The sequence below is a fragment of the Arachis ipaensis genome, chromosome B1 (genome assembly GCF_059453495.1).
Source record: "Arachis ipaensis isolate K30076 ecotype BB chromosome B1, ASM5945349v1, whole genome shotgun sequence".
Classification (NCBI taxonomy): domain Eukaryota; kingdom Viridiplantae; phylum Streptophyta; class Magnoliopsida; order Fabales; family Fabaceae; genus Arachis; species Arachis ipaensis.
In genome coordinates, this window is record NC_142436.1 from 26,377,794 (window position 1) to 26,397,734 (window position 19,941).

At 36.4% G+C, this 19,941-nt stretch overlaps 1 protein-coding gene across 1 annotated transcript in view; it reads right to left on the minus strand.

The window, feature by feature from the left end:
* LOC110270348 (uncharacterized) overlaps nt 1–16,058 on the minus strand; it is a 28,773-nt gene extending 12,715 nt beyond the window's left edge. The window contains exons 1-5 of the mRNA XM_088500619.1: nt 15,275–16,058; nt 14,617–15,197; nt 12,405–13,117; nt 12,115–12,329; nt 11,834–12,015 (exon numbers count right to left, since the gene is read on the minus strand). Of these exons, the coding sequence (XP_088356745.1) occupies nt 15,046–15,197; nt 15,275–15,749 (627 nt within the window). The 5' untranslated portion in view covers nt 15,750–16,058 and the 3' untranslated portion in view covers nt 11,834–12,015; nt 12,115–12,329; nt 12,405–13,117; nt 14,617–15,045. The remainder of the gene's footprint in view (nt 1–11,833; nt 12,016–12,114; nt 12,330–12,404; nt 13,118–14,616; nt 15,198–15,274) is intronic.
* Between the last annotated feature and the right edge of the window lie 3,883 nt (nt 16,059–19,941).

Here is a 19,941-nt window from a genome sequence, read left to right on the forward strand (position 1 = left end):
GGCCACGGCCAAGACTCATAAAGAAGCTGTGTTCAAGAATCATCATACTGAACTAGGAGACTCAATAACACTATTCGAAATCTGAAGTTCCTATAGATGCCAATCATTCTAAACTTCAATGGATAAAGTGAGATGCCAAAACTATTCAAGAGGAAAAAAGCTATAAGTCCCGCTCATATGATTGAAGCTCTGTTTCATTGATAGTTTGGAATTTATAGTATATTCTATTCTTTTTATCCTATTTTGATTTTCAGTTGCTTGGGGACAAGCAACAATTTAAGTTTGGTGTTGTGATGAGCGGATAATTTATACGCTTTTTGACATTGTTTTTAGTATGTTTTTAGTAGGATCTAGTTACTTTTAGGGATGTTTTTAATAGATTTTGTGTTAAATTCACATTTCTGGACTTTACTATGAGTTTGTGTGTTTTTCTGTGATTTCAGGTATTTTCTGGCTGAAATTGAGGGACTTGAGCAGAAATCAGATTCAGAGGTTGAAAAAGGACTGCTGATGCTGTTGGATTCTGACCTCCCTGCACTCAAAGTGGATTTTCTGGAGCTACAGAACTCGAAATGGCGCGCTTCCAATTGTGTTGGAAAGTAGACATCCAGGGCTTTCCAGCAATATATAATAGTCCATACTTTGGCCAAGAATAGACGACGTAAACTGGCGTTCAACGCCAGCTTTCTACCCAAATCTGGCGTCCAGCGCCAGAAAAGGATCCAAAACCAGAGTTGAACGCCCAAACTGGCACAAAAACTGGCGTTCAACTCCACAAATGGCCTCTGCACGTGTAACACTCAAGCTCAGCCCAAACACACACCAAGTGGGCCCCGGAAGTGGATTTATGCATCAATTACTTACTCATGTAAACCCTAGTAGCTAGTTTATTATAAATAAGACCTCTTACTATTGTATTAGACATCTTTGGACGCCTGGTTCTTAGATCAGAGGGGCTGGCCATCTCGGCCATGCCTGGACCTTCACTTATGTATTTTTTAACGGTAGAGTTTCTACACTCCATAGATTAAGGTGTGGAGCTCTGCTGTTCCTCAAAGATTAATGCAAAGTACTACTGTTTTCTATTCAATTCTTCTTATTTCGCTTCTAAGATATCCATTCGCACCCAAGAACGTGATGAAGGTGATGATTATGTGTGACGCTCATCATCCTTCTCCTTTATGAACGCGTGCCTGACAAACACTTCCGTTCTACATGAAATAAGCTAGAATAAGTATCTCTTAGATCTCCTAACCAGAATCTTCGTGGCGTAAGCTAGAATGATGGCGGCATTCAAGAGAATCCGGAAGGTCTAAACCTTGTCTGTGGTATTCCGAGTAGGATTCAATGATTGAATGACTGTGACGAGCTCCTAACTCGCGATTGCAGGGCGTTAGTGACAGACGCAAAAGGATAGTAAATCCTATTCCAGCATGATCGAGAACCGACAGATGAATAGCCGTGCCGTGACAGGGTGCGTGAGCATATTATTCACTGAGAGGATAAGATGAAGCCATTGACAAGGGTGATGCCTCCAGACGATTAGCCGTGCCGTGACAGGGCATTGGATCATTTTCCCGAGAGATGACCGAAAGTAGCCATTGACAGTGGTGATGTATCACATAAAGCCAGCCATGGAAAGGAGTAAGACTGATTGGATGAAGATAGAAGGAAAGCAGAGGTTCAGAGGAACGAAAAGCATCTCCATTCGCTTATCTAAAATTCCTACCAATAAATTACATAAGTATCTCTATCCCTATTTTATTATATAATATTCGAAAACACCATTATCACTTTATATCTGCCTGACTAAGATTTACAAGGTGACCATAGCTTGCTTCATACCAACAATCTCCGTGGGATTCGACCCTTACTCACGTAAGGTATTACTTGGACGACCCAGTGCACTTGCTGGTTAGTTGTATCGAAGTTGTGACAATTATGAATTAAGATCGGAGCACCAAGCTTTGGAGCCATTACCAGGATTTGTTCGAGCCTGGAGATCACAATTTCGTGCACCAACGCCATGCAACCTCTTTGTTTTGAGCCTATCTTGTAATATCTGCTTTATACCACGCTCTTCCCTTATATCTAAGTATTATGCCTTATCCGGTATTTGAGAATTTATATATATGCCAAGATCTGTTGCTCTTCTAAAGTATTCAAAAGTAAAGTATTACAGCTATGTAACATCTTGTGTATTACTTTCATTTTCGAGGACGAAAATTTTTGTAAGGTGGGTAGAATGTAAGACCCAGAACTTTTGAAAAATCTTATTATGAGCTGATTTCAAATTTATTTATTAGAGATTTTACTTTCAGAAATTATTTCATTGAGAATAATTAAATCAAGTTTTGATAATTAAAATGAAGATTTTACTTAATTTCATAATTATTGAGTTATTTTCTATATTTAAATTAGGGTAAAGTATACTTTTTGTCCTTGAAGTTTGTTGAAAGTTTCAAAAATACCCCTAAGTTTTATTTTGTTTCAATTTTGTCCTAGAAGTTTTTTATTTGCATCAAATATACCCTCGACAGCTAAATTTTCAAAAAATTTAAGACCAATCTAACAATAATGCATGAAAATTATGTTTGATTTACTTGTGTTGAGGGGTTGTTATTATGAAACTGTTGTTGAATTGATTTTAAATTTTTTGAAAATTTAGCCGTCAAGGGTATATTTGATGCAAATCGAAAACTTTTAGGACAAAATTGAAACAAAATAAAATTTAGGGGTATTTTTAAAATTTTTGTCAAACTTCAGGGACAAAAAGTATACTTTACTCTTTAAATTATAACGTTAGTAGTTATGAAATAATAAGAATTTTATATAATTTGGACTAAATAATTAATATTTTAAAATATTAATACTGCTGTTTTGGAAAATAAAGAAATTAATTATATTATCTCTAACAATTGGATTTGAACATTTTATTGAAAATAATTCGTGAAATTGATGAACAAATAGTATTTTTATACATTATTATTGTTGGATTAAAATCTATTTCTAATTACCATATTATCTCTATTTTTATTTGAAATTACAAAACTACCCTTAAAGCTTAATTTTCCCCAAAAATCCCTAATTTCAAATTTACCCCAAATCAAACCCTAACCCTAAAAATCAAACCCACAACCCTAATACCCTTTAGCCCCAAGCTGCAGCCCCCTCTCCCAACATAATACACGCACGCACACAGCAAGAAAGGGAGATGGAGAGAACGGGAAAAGAGAAGAGGTAAAGGAAGAAGGAGGCGCACAGTTGCGCCACACCCAACAGCATCCCTGGTCGCCGACTGAGCTTGCTGTTCACATCATGCCGCTGCCCAACCACCAAACTGCTGCACAGGAGAAGCCGTGCCATCGCCGCCATTGTCGTCCTGTCCATGGAGCCCGCGCCTCGTGTTGCCGTTAAGGGAGAAAGGAGCGCGAACCATATCCAAGGACAGAGAAGAGAGCGTGCGCGGAGAAGGTGAGGTTGTCGATGTCACAGTCGCATGTGGATGTACCACCGCGCTCAGCCCATCGCATCCTACCACACCGTCACCACAGAGCCGCCGATCCGCCATTGAGCCGCCGCCGGAGAGAGAGCCCGCGAAGGGTGAGAGAGAGACTGATGGGAGATTGATGCGCATGAGGGGAGGCGAAGCCGACGCTGTCACTGCCGTGTGTCGAGTCGCCGCCGTGCCCAGCCGCCATCGCCGCTGCTAGAAGTGGGTGGCCGAGCCTCTGTGCTGGAGAGTAATGCTGCCATCGTCGGGGAACACTGCTGATAAGGGTTTTAATTGTGGTTTTTGTCCTTTTGGATTCTGAGAAGATTTTGATGCTGCGTGGTTATTATAGTTAATCCACCGAAGCTTCTGGCTGCCACCGGAGCTGCTGCCAGGTCAGTTTGGGGTTGCGGCTCGTTCGTTCTGCTATTATCGTAAGTATATTTTATTTCAAACTCTCGGTCTTAGTATTTCGTTGTCAACTATTGAGAATTTTGCGATGTTAATATCTTAGGATTGAGTTTCAAAAACTGTATTATTAAAGTGAAAGTTGCTGCGGTGTCGTCTCGCTTCGTTTCTCGTGGTGAGACTAATTAGTTTCGTTCCTTGTTACCGTGATGCTCTATTAACAATTATCTTCTAAATTTATTTAATATCCATTTTGCATTAATCCCAATTTACATCAGATAAGTCGTCGTTGCTGTGAACCTTTCTTGTCGCTGTTGATATTGCCTGAGAATCACTGAGGTTGCTGCCGTGAGTTAAGAATAGAAAGAGGATTCTGGACGCGTTAACTTTAAAGGGTTCAACTTTAAGGTAGGGGCTTTTCTAAAATCTCAATTTTATAATTTGGAATTGTTATAAATGGATACTGGTGTGAGAATTATATACTTTTAGTGATTGTACCAGTCTTATGTATTGTTTGGCTATTCTGGATGAATATGATTATATGTTTTAATTAAATTATTATTTGGTTTTGATAAACGCATTATTGCTAAACTGTTTCTTTAAAGTTTTGGAAAGGAGTTTAATCGGTTGATAATGATTGATCTTGAAATGGTTTTCTTGAGATATGAAAATGAGGTGACTGTTAGATTTAGCTTGCTTTTGAACTAATTTTGGGTTTTGGACCGTTGAAAAGGATTGTGGAATGGTTTGGTTGGGACGCGAAAAGGGCGGCAAAGTCCAAGTTTTAGGGGAGATGCTGCCGAAATTTCTATAGAAATCTTAGACTTTGTTTGAAAAGCTATTTAGAAAGGCTTGGATTTGAGAAATGGTATTATTTGATTTCTTAAGAAAATAGTTATGTTTTCGAGTTTAGTTTATTTAAGAAAAACTATATGTCTTGAGTTCAATTTATTTAGAAAGGAATTACTTTACCATTTTGAATCACTGAAGAAAAGTATTATATTCTAATATTGATTTTAAATATAAAAAAGGGTTATGCTTTTAGTTAGACTTAAGGATTTCGTTCAGAGGAGCTATAGTGATTTAAAAGAAAATTGGATTTTTGATTGAACAATTGAGTTTGTGACATTTTGGAGGAACTCAGAGAATTGGTTTTAAGAAGGAACCTGAAAGTGGTTTTGATTTAAATGGGTTGGCTCCATTTCAAGTGAATTGATTTTAGATTGGGTTGGGACTTGTGACTTTATATGATTCGATTTTATAGTAAATTTTGTTTCTATTTACTTAAACCAAGGATCTATGATTTTAAGAGTTTCAATAAATTTTTGAGAAATTGAGATAGGTTGTCCTCCCCTAAAGTCTTGACACTCTGCTGAGAAATTTTTATTACCAAATTCAGTTTTGGGATTATTGATTTTTGGAGCTTTCATAAGATATTTTTAATTTGGCCTAGTTGCCGAATTGTTTGGAAGTTTTAGAAGGATGTTGTAGAAATGTGGCTTGTCTTGAAAGAGAAAATTTCTTTTGAGAAAGATGGCTTATAAGCTATAAGTGATTTGAGAATGCAGATTTTGAAATTAAGACTGAGATGAATTGAATTTGATTTTCAAAGAAAAGTGATTTATGGCTTGAATGATGATTTTATGAGTTTTATGATGTTGGATGGTGGAAGTGCTATGATGTTATGAGCCGGAATGGCTGTATATGATAATGAATTATGACTGTTTGTGGAATATGTTATGAGCCGGATGGCTGAGTATGAATATGAATGGTTATTGAATTGATAAAGTGATTGTTGCACTTCCAATTATCTGAGATACGAGTTTCCCTGGGTAGAAGTAGTGGCTAGCCACCACGTACTCTAGGTTGAGACTTGATACTCTGCTAACCCTATGTCGTAAGTGTGGCCAGACATTGTGAAAGTTCCGGATGAGCTCGCCCCCGTGAATATACACCAGTAAGAGTGTTGGATGTCAATTATGATTATGACTGTGAATAACTCGATTTGGGGATGTACGACAGAGGGACAGTCCAATGGTTAACTACCAGGACTTGTCGGGCTGGCTTTATAACCGACATATGAGACTCATCAGCCACTAGGACAGGCATTCATCATTTGCATCTATGTGACATTGTTTGGGTGTGCATATTTTACTTGGTTTGCCTATGTGATTAATTGTGTATAATTGCTAATTGCTCTACTTGATGTAACTGCTTGTTTGTGCTTGAGCTTCCTACTTGTGTTTGCGACTGAAACTCTGTTGGATTGTGGTGGATTGGCTGCTGTTTGGATTGTTTGGGCCTAGAGTCATGGTTGATTATGAGATGGGCCGATGGTTGGTTTTAGTTTTGTGTTTCTGGTTTAGAAAAATATGAAAAACTAATCTGGTTCAGCCTAGATAAACCTTTCGAAAGGCTTCTGAATTTTTAAGAAAATGAACAGTTTCCTCTTTCAGAAAAGATTTCAGACTTTTCCTTTTGTAGTAAACCTTTGCTTTTGAAAAGATGCATAAGTTGGTTATTAATCACTGTAATGATTTTATCTCGCGTATCCTATTATAGTAATTCTGCAACCCTATAGTGAGAACCCTTTCGAGGATGATGTTCTCACTCCCCTACAAGACTTTTCTTTTTCAGGTTACGGATGACGAAGTTCAAAAGAGCTTATTTCTTTTATATTATACGATATTTCTGTATTGTTTTAGTACTTATGTTTTCCTCGCCTTTAACTTTGCGAGTTTTGTAAGAGGGATAGGATTTTGATATGAGATGGTTGTAAATTAATATGTGTATATATATATATATATATATATTTCCTGTGAGTATTATAATTTACATTGTAAGTATGAATGTATGTTTTTTTTAAAAAATTAGGTTTAAGATTTAAACAGGCTCATATTTTAGTATTAAATATTATAAAAGTCATCGTAATACCCAAACTATCAGAGTGGCGCAGCCGGAAGCGTGACATTTTACAGTTAGGGTGTTACAAAAAATAATAGAAACTCAAACAAAACTAATGAAATAAAAATAAAAACATCAAGATAGAATTCAAACTTAAGGATACGAAAACATCGAATTGCCTCCCGACAAGCACTTCTTTACCGTCACTAGCTTGACGGTCAGCTCTTCTAAGGAGGAGGATCATACGGGCTCAGCTCTTCACTCTCACTGTGAACTTCTTTTCTGTGCTCTTATAGATCAACTCTATATGCTCAAGAGACAGGATCCTATTCACTGTATGAGGCAGAATTGGGCATGCAGTGAATACCACCTTCATTCCTGGGGAGAAGTCTTCAGTGAGAATCTTTTTATTTCTCCATCCACTGGGTACTTTCTTCTTTTTGAGAACCTCCTCCTTGGCGGATGATGCATTCCCGACAGCAAACTTAAGTTTGATGTCAGGGAGAATTTTGTTGATTGTCACCAAGGGGGTTTGGGCTGCAGACTCTGTTGTGCATCATCAGGGGATTCTTGAAGGTTTGGATCAATAAGCTCAGTCTGCATGCACCTCTTTTCTTCACCTACTGAATGTATATCTGTGAAGACATGAAAAACCAGTTGCTCATTATGCAATCTAAGCACTAATCCACCTTCTTCCACATCAATCAGAGCTCTCCTAGTGGCTAGGAATGGTCTTCCTAGGATTATAGAGATATTCTCATCCTCCCTCATGTTAAGAATCACAAAATCTACTGGGAGGAAGGACTTACCCACTTTGACCAAGATATTCTCTACTAATCCATATGCATGCTTTAGATATTTGTCTGTCATCTGTAATGCTATCCTTGTGGGTTGTGCTTCTTGGATTTGCAATTTCTTCATCACAGACAAGGGCATTAGATTGATGCTTGCTCCCATATCACATAACGCTTTCTCGAAGGTTGTGCTCCCAATGGTACATGGAGTTTGAAAGCTCCCTGGATCTGGCATCTTCCTTGGCAAGTCATTCTGAATTATGGCACTACATTCTTTAGTCAGGACCACTGTCTCATCTCCCTTTAAAGGCTTCTTCTTTGACAACAACTCCTTCATGAACTTGACATAGAGAGGCATTTGCTCTAAAACCTCAGCAAAAGGAATATTAACTTGTAACTTTCTGAAAACTTCCAAGAACTTTGAAAACTGCTTGTCTTTGGTCTCCTTTTGAAGTCTCTGAGGATATGGCATCTTAGGCTTGTACTCAGGAGCCTTAGGTAATGTCGGATGTGTGTCAAACGTAACTGGAAAAGGGTTGTCTGCATGCTTAGGAGAGGCGTGTACTACTGTGTCTTCAGTCTGCTTTGGAGCTTCTTTTTCAACTGGCTCCTCAGTAACTTGTACTTCCGTACTTGCCACTTGTCCACTTATCAAGGTGATAGCCTTGCACTCCTCTCTTGGATTTGGAATTGTGTTACCTGGAAGGCTATTAGTAGTCCTCTAATGAATTTCATTAACTTTTGTGGCTAATTAACCCATTTGAATCTCCAAGTTCTTGATTGATGCTCTGGTTTCCTGTATAAAACTCGCCATCAGTGCTTCCAAATCAGTGTTCTTCTGTGATTGAGAATTTGCTTGCTGAGGTGGTTGTTGTTGAGATTACTGAAACTGGTGGTTATTGAAATTATTCTGTTGAAAACCACTCTGAGGATGATTATTAAAATTCTGTGGCCTCTGAGGTTGCTCTCTCCACCCTAAATTTGGGTGATTTTCTACCCTTGAATATAGGTCTTGGCATATGGATCATTATTGGGATTTCTAGGAGCATTCCCCATATAGTTAACATGTTCATATGGAAATTGAGCATAGTCATAATTCTCACCTTGAATAAAGTTACCAGTCATGTCATAAGGAGCCTCTTGAGGGGCATTCTAAGCACAAACAACTAAAACCTGCATCCCACTCAAATGTTGAGTAAGTATATTGATCTGTTGAGACATAACTTTATTCTGAGCAAGAATAGCATCCAAGGTAAATGCCTTTCTTCTAAGGAGTCCCAGAGTTCATAGAATTCCTGTTAGATGAGTAGAGATATTGGTTGTTAGTAACCAATTCGATAAGCTCAGTAGTCTCTTCAGGCGTCTTTTTTATGTGCAATGAACCACCTGCAGAATTATCTGAACATATTTTGGACATTTCACATAAGCCCTCATAAAAGATCTCCAACTGAGTCCATTTAGAAAATATGTCAGGGGGACATTGCTTGGTCAGCAGCTTGTACCTCTCCCAGGCTTCATAGAGGATCTCACCATCTCTCTGTCTGAAGGTCTGAACCTCCACCCTTAGCTTAGTCAGCTTCTGTGGTGGAAAGAATTTGGACAAAAATCCAGTGACTACCTTATCCCAAGTGTTCATGCTCTCCTTGGGCTGAGAATCTAGCCACAGCTTTGCTCTATCCCTCATAGCAAATGGAAAGAGCATGAGCTTGTAAACCTCAAGATTCACTCCATTTATTTTCACAGTGTCACAAATCTGTAGGAAGTTAGAGATAAATTGGTTTGGATCTTCCTGCGTGAGTCCATGATACTGACAATTTTGCTGCACCAGAGTGACTAACTGAGGCTTCAGCTCAAAGTTGTTTGCAGCTATAGGAGGCACCACAATACTGTTCCCATAGAGATCTAGATTGGGGGCAGTGTATGAGTCAAGCACTCTTCTAGATTATTCATTCTCATTTGGATTTACCACATTGGCATTAACAGCATTGTTGTGGTTAGGATCCATTATGAGCTCCTCAGTTTCTTTTGCAAGAGTATCACTAAGATTTTCACCAGATTTATAGAGTCTAGCTTGTTGCAAACGCCTTCTCAAAGTCCTCTCAGGTTCAGGATCAAAATCTAGAAGAGGCTCTTTGTTCCTGTTCCTACTCATAAACAAACAGAAAATAAGAAAAAGTGGGAATCTCTACGTCAGAGTGCAGAAAATTCCCAGTGAGGTAACCTGTGTAAAAGAAATAAAATAAAACGACTAAATAATTAAAGTAGTAAAATTTTGAATATTATAAGAAAAATTAAAATGGAAATTTTGAAATTTTAAAAAAATAAACAAAGAAATAAAAATAAAAATAACTAGGTGACATGAAACTTAATTTCAAAAATTAAGAAAAAAATTATGCAAAATTATAAAATTAAAGCAAAAAAAAAAACAATTAAAACTAATAAAAGAAAAAAATAAAATTAATGCAATGGACAACAAAGGTAGAATGAAGCAAAATAAAATAAAAAGAAGACAAAGGAAATAAAAGAATAATAAAATAAACAAGATAAACCAATTAATTTTAAGAAACGAATAAAAGCAAATGAAATTTAAAAGGAAGGTAAAAGGAAAACGAGGAAAGGGGGTACGCAAACGAAGAAAAAAAAGTAGTTTATCTAATCTAAGCAATGAAACAACGAGTAGTTGTTAATCACAGTCAATCTCCAGCAACAGCGCCAAAAACTTGGTGTGGAATTTATAACCCACAAACTAACCAGCAAGTACACCGGGTCGTACCAAGTAGTACCTCAAGTGAATGAGGGTCGATCTCACGAGAATTGATGGATCAAGCAACAATGATTGAGTGATTGGCTTAGTTAGACAAACAGAAAATTGTATTTTGAGAGTTCAATTGCATTAAACAGTAAATTCAGAAAATCAGACAGCAAGCAGTAAATGATTTGTGAAATATATGGAGAAAATAGTTAAGGTTTCAGAGATATTTATTTTTCGGATTATCTTTTCTTACTAACTATTTTAATCACGCAAGATTCAATTCTTGGCAAACTATATGAGACTAAACCCTAATTCCTTAGACCTTTTTAGTCTCCTTTAACCTTCATCAACCGCCAATTCCTTGGTCATTTGATTCCAATTAGAGGGTTAAGTTCAAAACTAGTTTATGTGCCACAGAAATCCTAATTACCCAAATATAAGAGGATTATATGTCACGTATTCCATTAAGTCCAGATAATTATAGATTTAGGAGAAATTGTTTTCGAGCTGTTGTTCAAGCAAAGAGCTTTTCCAAGTTTTACAAGAACTCAATTAGAACAAGGGTCATACTTTCGTTCCACACAGATTCATAAGATAAAGAACGAAAACAATTCTTGAAATTAAAATCAATACAAGAATTGAAATAGAACAATAATAGTATTAATCCATAGAATAAACAGAGCTCCTAACCTTAACAGTGGAGGTTTAGTTGCTCATAGTTCAGAGAGAAAACTAGGGTTCTGTAAAACTGTAAAGTGCGGAATAAGGTATGAGAGAAGGGATGAGAGTCCGAAGGGCTGATTCTTTTCCCTTTTATATCTAATCCTAATTAATGTAAAATATATTTTCTAAAACTAAATAATATCTTTTCCTATTTTTAAATAAAATAAAAGTTTCAATCAAAATATAAAATAAGATCTTCGAATGCTTCTTGTTGCGTGGGGACCATGGCAAGTATTAAAGGCTAACGCCTAACTTCACAATTGTGAAGTTAGGCGTGAAGGGGGCAGCAAGGTTTAGACGCAGGGATTGTGCCTTGGCGTCTAACTTGGGAAAAGCCAAGTTAGGCGCCACTTATACAGCATGCTTTTGGCGTGTGGAGCTTTCCTTTGGCGCCTAACTTGTAGAATCCCAAGTTAGGCGCCACCTTTGCCAAATTTTTGGTGAAGAAGTGTACACTATTATACATCGTTAGAAAGCTCTGAAAGTTAGCTTTCTAATGTCGCTGAAACCACATCAATTGGACCTCTGTAGCTCGAGTTATTCTTGTTAGGATGCAGGGAGGTCAGGATTGACAACATCATTCACTTTCTTCTCTTTTTCTACAGAAACTCCATCAAATCCATCCGAATGCTACCTAAAATAAATAGAATTGCACACGGCTCAAAGGAGAATCCATAGTGGCTAAAACATATTTAAATCTTGATTAAACTCAACAATTTGAATGCAAATTCACTAGGAAAAGATAGGAAAGATGCTCACGTATCAGTCGTTCCGACTGTAACAATATAGTTTAAAAAGTGAATATGTAGACAAAGAGATGGTTAAAAAACAGAGTAAAAAATAAATTACCTCTTCTTCTCTGAACTTTGCCAAGCTTTTTGATCTGCTAGTGTAGGTGTATAGCGGCTTTGATCGATTCTCAACATTTTCCTACACTTCTCCTGTTATGCCATTGAATGTAAGAGTTACTAGATATTATTTCTGACTAACTCAATGTAATATAAATAGAATTTTTCTGTTATGAAATAAAAATATATTACCTTTGTCTCTTCACTGTTGCGATAATCAAGGTACCATCTCCAATGATCCGTAGTAATTTTGATGGGCGGCCTTCAATATTTTGTTCAAGAGTTAGTTGTGAGTCATAATAACTTTGGTACAACCTGTTCCTCATTTCCTTCCAATCCCTCATTAGCATTTTTAAAATTGTACGCTTGATATTTCCTCCACTATCTTCATCAAAATGGAACATTTTCTACAACAGTAAAATTAAATTGTTAGTAGGTGTCAAATTAAGATTATCGAATTCTATACAAATATGAGTTTTTACCCTTACACATTCATTATAGATCTTGTCCTTGGAGTGAACCTTTCTCTCATCTTTCTCGCAGATTGAGAATTTGGTGTAGTCAGATCCTAGCAATCCGAGAAAGCTGCTCAGTATACCAGCTTCTGCTCTAACTGGTTACAGGGTCTCGTTGAACCTGAGTACGATCTTCCTACCGTAGGTGGCTTCATAGCTTCCTTCATGCTCAATTTGACTTGTTTCATTGTGCCATCGGATTTTGTAAATCGTAGTCTGTGTGAGTAACTATTGTGGCCATGCTGTGATGAAATCATAGAAAAATAGAGTATGGAAATAATTTATGAAATAAATTCTTGTATACCAATTGTTTTAACATCCCAAAATTCAATGGTCTTGTGTCCCTTGCACTTCTGAGCCTCTGTTGCAGCAAACAGGCTGTCAACGTGTTGCTCAAAAGAATCTATCTTATCTGCCTCTGGGTCTAAGTCTTCGTCATTTGGTTTCGAGTTTTGAACATGATTTGTGCAAGTCTATAGAGCAGGTGGTGGTTCGATACGGGACGGACGAAAGGGGCATAAAGATGAGGCTGTGGGGGCACCACCGCCACTGGACGGGGGAATTGGGCAGTCCACTTGATAGGGAGTTGTAGTCGCAGCAGATCCCTCTTGAGGCTGCTAACATGCTGTGTCTAACCGGAATTTCTTTGTGTAACGACCTATCCTGGGCTTCTTTCTTGACTGCATTCGGATCAAAACATATAGATAATTATTAATATATAGTTATTAATATAGATTAATATACACTGAGTCGAAAGCAAAAACCAGTTAATATATTAAACTCTTACTTTTATGACATATTAATAATAATTAATTTATAGTATGAGAACAAATACTGAAGTTAAGGGTGACAGAAAAATAATAGAGAGCACAATCGAGTAAAATGTCACATTCATTCTAATTATATGCATGTCATCATCTATGCTCTCTATCTTCTGTGAACAGCACTCCCAAATACCACCTCTCCTCGTGCATGACAATTAATGATGAGTATAAAGCATAACAGTAAATAAAGCAGATACAATATGATGAATATAGTATGATGAATAGAATTCATAACACACAAAGTATAACCAAATTTAAGGAGAATAAACCAATTGAATTTGGATCAATTTGCTTGCAAACTTCCTAACAAGTAAAGATAAGAGATAATTTATGCAGAATTTTCTAATATACTAACAATTATTGGTATTAATGAAGTGGCAAATGTTAAAATCATAAATTACATTAATAGATTTATATACACTGAATCGAAAGTAGGAACCAGTTAATATTTATTAAACTCTTACTTTTATGACATATTGATAATAATTAATTTATAGTTTGAGAACAGAGACGGAATAAGGGTGATGGCAGAAGAATAGAGTACACAATTGGGTAAAATGCCATATTCATTCTAATTCATGAAGAATAGAGAGTACAATTGAGTAAAATGGCATATTCATTCTAATTTTATGCATGTCATCATCTATGCTCTCTATCTTCTGACAACAACACGTCCAAATGCCTCCTCTCCTCGTGCATGACCATCAATGATGACTATAAGGAATAACAGTAAATAAAGTAGATACAGTATGATGAATGTATTAAAACCAAATCTAAAAAGATTGAAGGAATTGAATTTGAATCAATTTATTTCTAAACACCCTAACAAGTGAAGATAAGAGAAAGTGGAAATTAAGAGATATAAAGTCATTTCCATGTAAATAGGACAAACTTAAAAGCTATTGATAAGGGAAGATGTCCCTATACCCTTCTATTTATATGGCAAAAAATTAATTACCTATATGATCAATTATTTTTCAACTTCTTTCAGCTTTTTTTTTGTTCTCCTTTCAAATATTTTAATAGATAACTTAATGGGAATTATTTTTACATAAATGGAGACATACATGCACGTCATTAACAGGCAACCATAATTGGCAACAAAATTTAGGATTAAGCAATTCTCACCAACAATGAATGGCAACAACATTCGCGCAGCAAACCAATCCTACTCCCCATTAATTCAATTAAAAATCCCAACTCAGAACTCCCCATTAATAAATCCTACTCCCCATTAACAAATTAACTCAGCTAACAAGATCAAGAGAAGCTTGCATGTCAACTATAAGCTCATTAATGGCCTCACTTTCAATAAGCAAATCAGCAACCACATAAGGGGAACCAGTGGTGCTTACCCGCAGCGAGAGGATTGGTATTAATGGCGAGAGAGGAACGACCGGGCTCCAGGACAAGGGCTCGCTGTGGGGACAGAGACTTCTTCTTCCTTCCTTCCTTCCGACGACAACGGATACTGGCGATGGGTATGACGATGGATATTAAACCCTTTCAATATTAAACCCTTTCTAAAATCAAATCATTTCTAAAATTAAACTAAATTCCAATATTAAAGCTTTTTAAAAGTCAACTCATTTTCAATAACAAAACATTTCTAAATCTCAAGAAAATTAATCCGGCAACCGCCAATTTAACAAAACCAATAACTCAAAATATACAACCTTTTCAAACAGTCAAAAATTTTACTAGACAAACAATTACAATCATCCAGAGCAACTCAATTCAGTCCATAAGACGTACGAAATCACAAAAATATACTTTTCATATAATTATCGACTTGTAACAACTCTTGAAAGTAAAATAAGTTTAAGAAAAGCGCCCTTACCTCGATCGCAACTTAAGTACTCGACAAAACTCTTTTTCCTCCTAGCCCGCAGCAGCGGCAACTTCAATCGCGACTCGCAATAACTAGAACTCGACCCTACGTTACTAAAACCTCAGAATTTCTAACCAAACAAAATAGAATACTGATTTTCAAAAGTTCCGAAATGTAAACACTTATCGTAACAAAGGAGTAATGACTGAACCAAACTGCAGAATCTTCGACAGTGGTTCCCGCGGCCACAGAACCATTTTCAGCAGCCAGAATCATGGTGATACAGCCTTCTCCTCCTCCTCCGGCAGTGACTCCCACAACAGCAACCTCCAAATTCCAACCACTGAACCAATCTTCACCAAATTCCAAACCTTGATATCTATGAATCTTCATCATCAAACCCCAATGATACCGTGCAACTTGCCGGTGACCATAGCAGTGGCGGACACGAAGCACGGCAACAAACTCAGCGACGGCGGCACGACGAAGCTGGCAGCATAAGGCGCGATGGTGACCATGGGCTTCCTCTCGACGAGCACAAATGACAAGGATGGTGAACTGTCTTCCTCTCGGCGCTGCCCTCTGGCTCGGTTCTGGTAAGCACAACGACGATGGCGACCTTGACCAGACGCGGTGCTTGACGGCGACGGATTGCATCTTCGATGGCGGCAGAAATGGTGAGGAACGGCGATGTGAACGCGGATGGTTTCCCTCTCTCGCGAGCCCTCTCCTCTAGATGGAACAGAGGTAGACGCAGCGGTGCAACGACGGTGAGCTGACGTGACCTCCCTCTCCCCTTCGATCTCTCTCTTCTCCCTTTCTCCTCTCTTGCTCTTTGCTCCCAGCTTCCCCCTTTTTTTTTGCTTTCTTTTTCCTCTCCGTTCTTCCCTTTCTTTTTCCATTTTCTTTCTTTCTTTCTTTCTCTTTTTTTTCGAAGGGGGAAAGGCGGCTAGGGTGAGTGGCGGTGAGGTGTGTGGGTGGGGGTAGTGAAGTTAGGGTTAGGTTAGGGTTAGTGGTTCCAATTTGGGAATTTAAGATTAATAAATTTTGATAATTTTAATAAATTTAGGGTATAATACTATAATGTATAAATTTGAAATCTATCTAATCTCTTAAAATTACTTTAAAAGTATTATTTAATTATCAATTTGCTAATTGACTTTTAATCAAGTATTCTAATTTAAAATTAGAGATAATATAATCAATATTTTTTATTTATAAAAATTAAAGTATTAAATTTCAAAATCTCAATTATTTAAACTAAATCATATAAAATTTTTATTCTTTTATAACTACTAAGTTTTATAATTTAAATATAAAAAATTATTCGATAGTTGCAAAATTAAATTAAAATTTTTATTTTTATTATTAAAACTTGATTTAATTACTTTTACTAAAATAATTTCCAAAAATAAAGTCTTTAATGAATAAATAAATTAAAATTAGTTCATAATAAAAAAAATTTTAAATTTCTGGGTCTTACAAAGGTTGCACTATCTGGTGAATTTTTCATCAGAAAAAAGCTATATCCAAATGTTGACTTCTATTCTAGACTAATTTATAGGTAAAGCTATTATTACACCAAGTTTTTCTTTTTAGGGAGCATAAGATAAGGTTATCCCTCCTAATATATGTTACTAGGCTTTAGCTAATGCCTTTATGTGATCAGGGCTATGGGGTTTCCACCTGAGTACTTCATTATTTTATTTGCTATCCCTCGAATGGCTAGTTACTTGGCGTATTGGCGAAAGTCTTTGGATGATCTTGATATGAAGATTATGAGGCCTCAACAGGTTGTTTACTTTCTTTAACTCATTTCTCTAGTTATTATTTTCTTAGACATCGAGATATTTAAAATATAGCACAACCATGGTTGAGGGTAAGAATCAAATTGGCCTAGTTGTTAGTATCCTATTAGTATATGAATTAGTTTCTTTTATGTATTCTATCATCTCTGATTACTAGTACTAACACTGATATCTGTTGTGGATGATTTTGGATTGCTTCTAGTATTCTCCTAATGTCACCTTAATCTATTTCTTATCCAGATTTATGTTGGGGGAAATGGCTGAGGCATTATGCACCAATCAAAGAAAGAACAGAATCAAGTTACACTGACAAGCTTGTTTAGTTGATGAGGACTATGATGATGATAAAGCAGCACCACCTACTTAATTAAATAAGAATTGATGAGGACTATGATGATGTTGGGGATGAAGATGACACTAAGACTGTAGCTGATAAATTTAGTATGGTTGAACAATATACTAAGTTCATGTTTTGAATTATAGTTGATATATCAATACACTTTGTTGATGTATGGTTGTTACTTATTATTATAGTTGATGTATTAATACACTTTGTTTATATTTTGAATTATATTGACTTGCTTGTTTATAGTACTTTTTTTTAGTTTGATAATACGATGAACTTGTTTAAATTTATAGTTATTTTGTATGACATCAGGTTTATTTTGCAATGAAAAAATCTAAAAAAATGTTGTTTTACCTTACTGACGTATTTACAAACAGATTTTTTGTCTGTATTCAGAGTTGAAAATGCTTTTCCAGGCTCCAATTACCAACGAAAAATCTATCAAAAATTCTGACGCTAGTTACCAACGAAAAATCTATCGAAAAATTAGACGGATTAAGCGAAATTGAAGTGACGATTACCGAGAAAAAATCTGTCGGTAACGAAAAAATCTGTCGGTAAATTACCGACGAAAAATCTGTCAAAAAATCTGACGGTTTTTTAGCAAAAGAGGGATCATTACCGAGAAAAATTCTGTCGGTAACGGAGAAAAGTCTGTCGGTAAATTACCGACGAAAAAATCCGTCGCTAAGTAATTTTCGACGAGGCTTTTATAGAGGAACAAAATTCGTCGATAATTTTTTCGGTAACCAAAAGTCTGTCTATAATAAAGATTAAATCTATCTGTAAATCTATCTGTAATAAGCAATTTTCTAGTTGTGACTAATTGGAGATAAGTCATCAACCCAGTTAACCTAATTAGGAGGGTCCTTACACTTGAGTCATCAAGTTGCAATTATAGTTTAAAGCAATTCGAGCATAATTATATTACATTGCAAAAAGTAGAGGAGAAAAGATATTTGAGAGTGGAAAAGATAAGGTGAAATTAAATTCTAACACCTGCTTAAATTATTGAGAAAATTTCACTCCCCTCTTCTGCGAGATGCTAAAATGACATTCTCCTCTCCTCTACTTTATAAATGTACATTCCCTTCCCTTCTAACTTTTAAAAAACATCCTCTTTAGTCTATTTTAAATTGTGTTAACTAATGTTAACTTTATCTATTTTTTAAGAAAAAAAATATTTTTTAAAAATTTACCCATTGACAAAAATTTTATGTTTTATCATTAAATTTTGCTTCCAAAATATCCTTTAATAAATTATTCTTTTATTGATTAAATTATATTTTAAAAAATTAATAATTATATTATTTTTTCTAAAATCTCCTTCAATAATTTTTTAATTATTAAATTATAATTTTACCAAAATTTTCGTTAACAAATTTTTTTTATATTTTACTATTAATTTTTCGATATCTATATATATTATTTTAACATTAAATAAAAAATTTTAGTAAGATTATTTTTCAATATCAATATATATTAATTGTTATACATATTAATAGTGGTAAGATTTTTTTATTTAATGTTAATAAAATAATATATATTAATATAAAAAATTAATAATAAATATAAAAATAATTGTTAACAAAAATTTTAGTAAAATCACAATTTAATAATTAAAAAATTATTAAAGGGTAGTGTTCATACCATGGCCCAACACTAAGGCCCAGGTCCAAACGAAAAGATCCAGTCCAAAGGATTGAGCCTCATCCCACACCGACCTTCCCCTAAAGAAGTCAGTTCTCACTACGACTTGCTCTAAAGAAGTCGGGGACGAAGATTATCTGGCAGATAAACACTCACTCAAATGAGTAACTGCCCCTAAGATCTCTCAATCCACTTCCAGGAGCCATATCCCAACTTTTCTAAGATAAAGAGACGGTTATCCACCTTAAAAGGTGGAACTACTTCAACGGTGGTTATTGGCTCACCGCTATAAATACACTGACACTCCTCAGGTATCTCTAAGTCCCAATACTCTCTAGACCTGCTCACGCCCTTGCTGACTTAGGCATCGGAGTGTCTTTGCAGGTACCACCCCATTCACTCGTATTCACAAGTCGGACGGAGGCCCTAAAGACGCGAATCCGCTCGAAGGCTTCCTTCTATAGACGATTGGGCCAACCCAGCGAGTCCAGCCCAATAATCTCCGGTTACCCATCGTAACATTGGCGCCGTTGCCGGGGACCCGAGAGATCAACCAGTAATGGCGGACAAATCACCGGAAGATGGTCATACGGCGTCTGATTCCGAGCAGGAAAACCTGGACACCGGAAACAACGACGCGAATCCAACTCCTCACCAGGAAGCCAGCGATCAACATCGAGAAGGCACCTCTGGATTTAAAAATCCAAAGGTAAACTCCTCGGATAGACGAGAGTCAGGAAAGGAAGGGCCACCCCCACGCAACCGAGCTAATGGGGTTGGTCCATGGCCACCAAGGTCGTTTGGAACAGTTGGAACAGGAGTTAGAACGACAACGAGAGGCGGAGCGAAATCTCAGGGAAGAGATAGAGCGACGAAAAGAGTTAGAGGAAAAACTCTTAACACTAGAATCTTCTCTGAAAAGTCGGAACTCCCGTGGCGACCAAGAAGAGTCGCCCCTGGGAGGAGAAGATCCGTTTAGTGAGGACATCATGAGGGCAAAAGTTCCAAGAAACTTCAAAAGCCCTGATATGAACCTCTATGACGG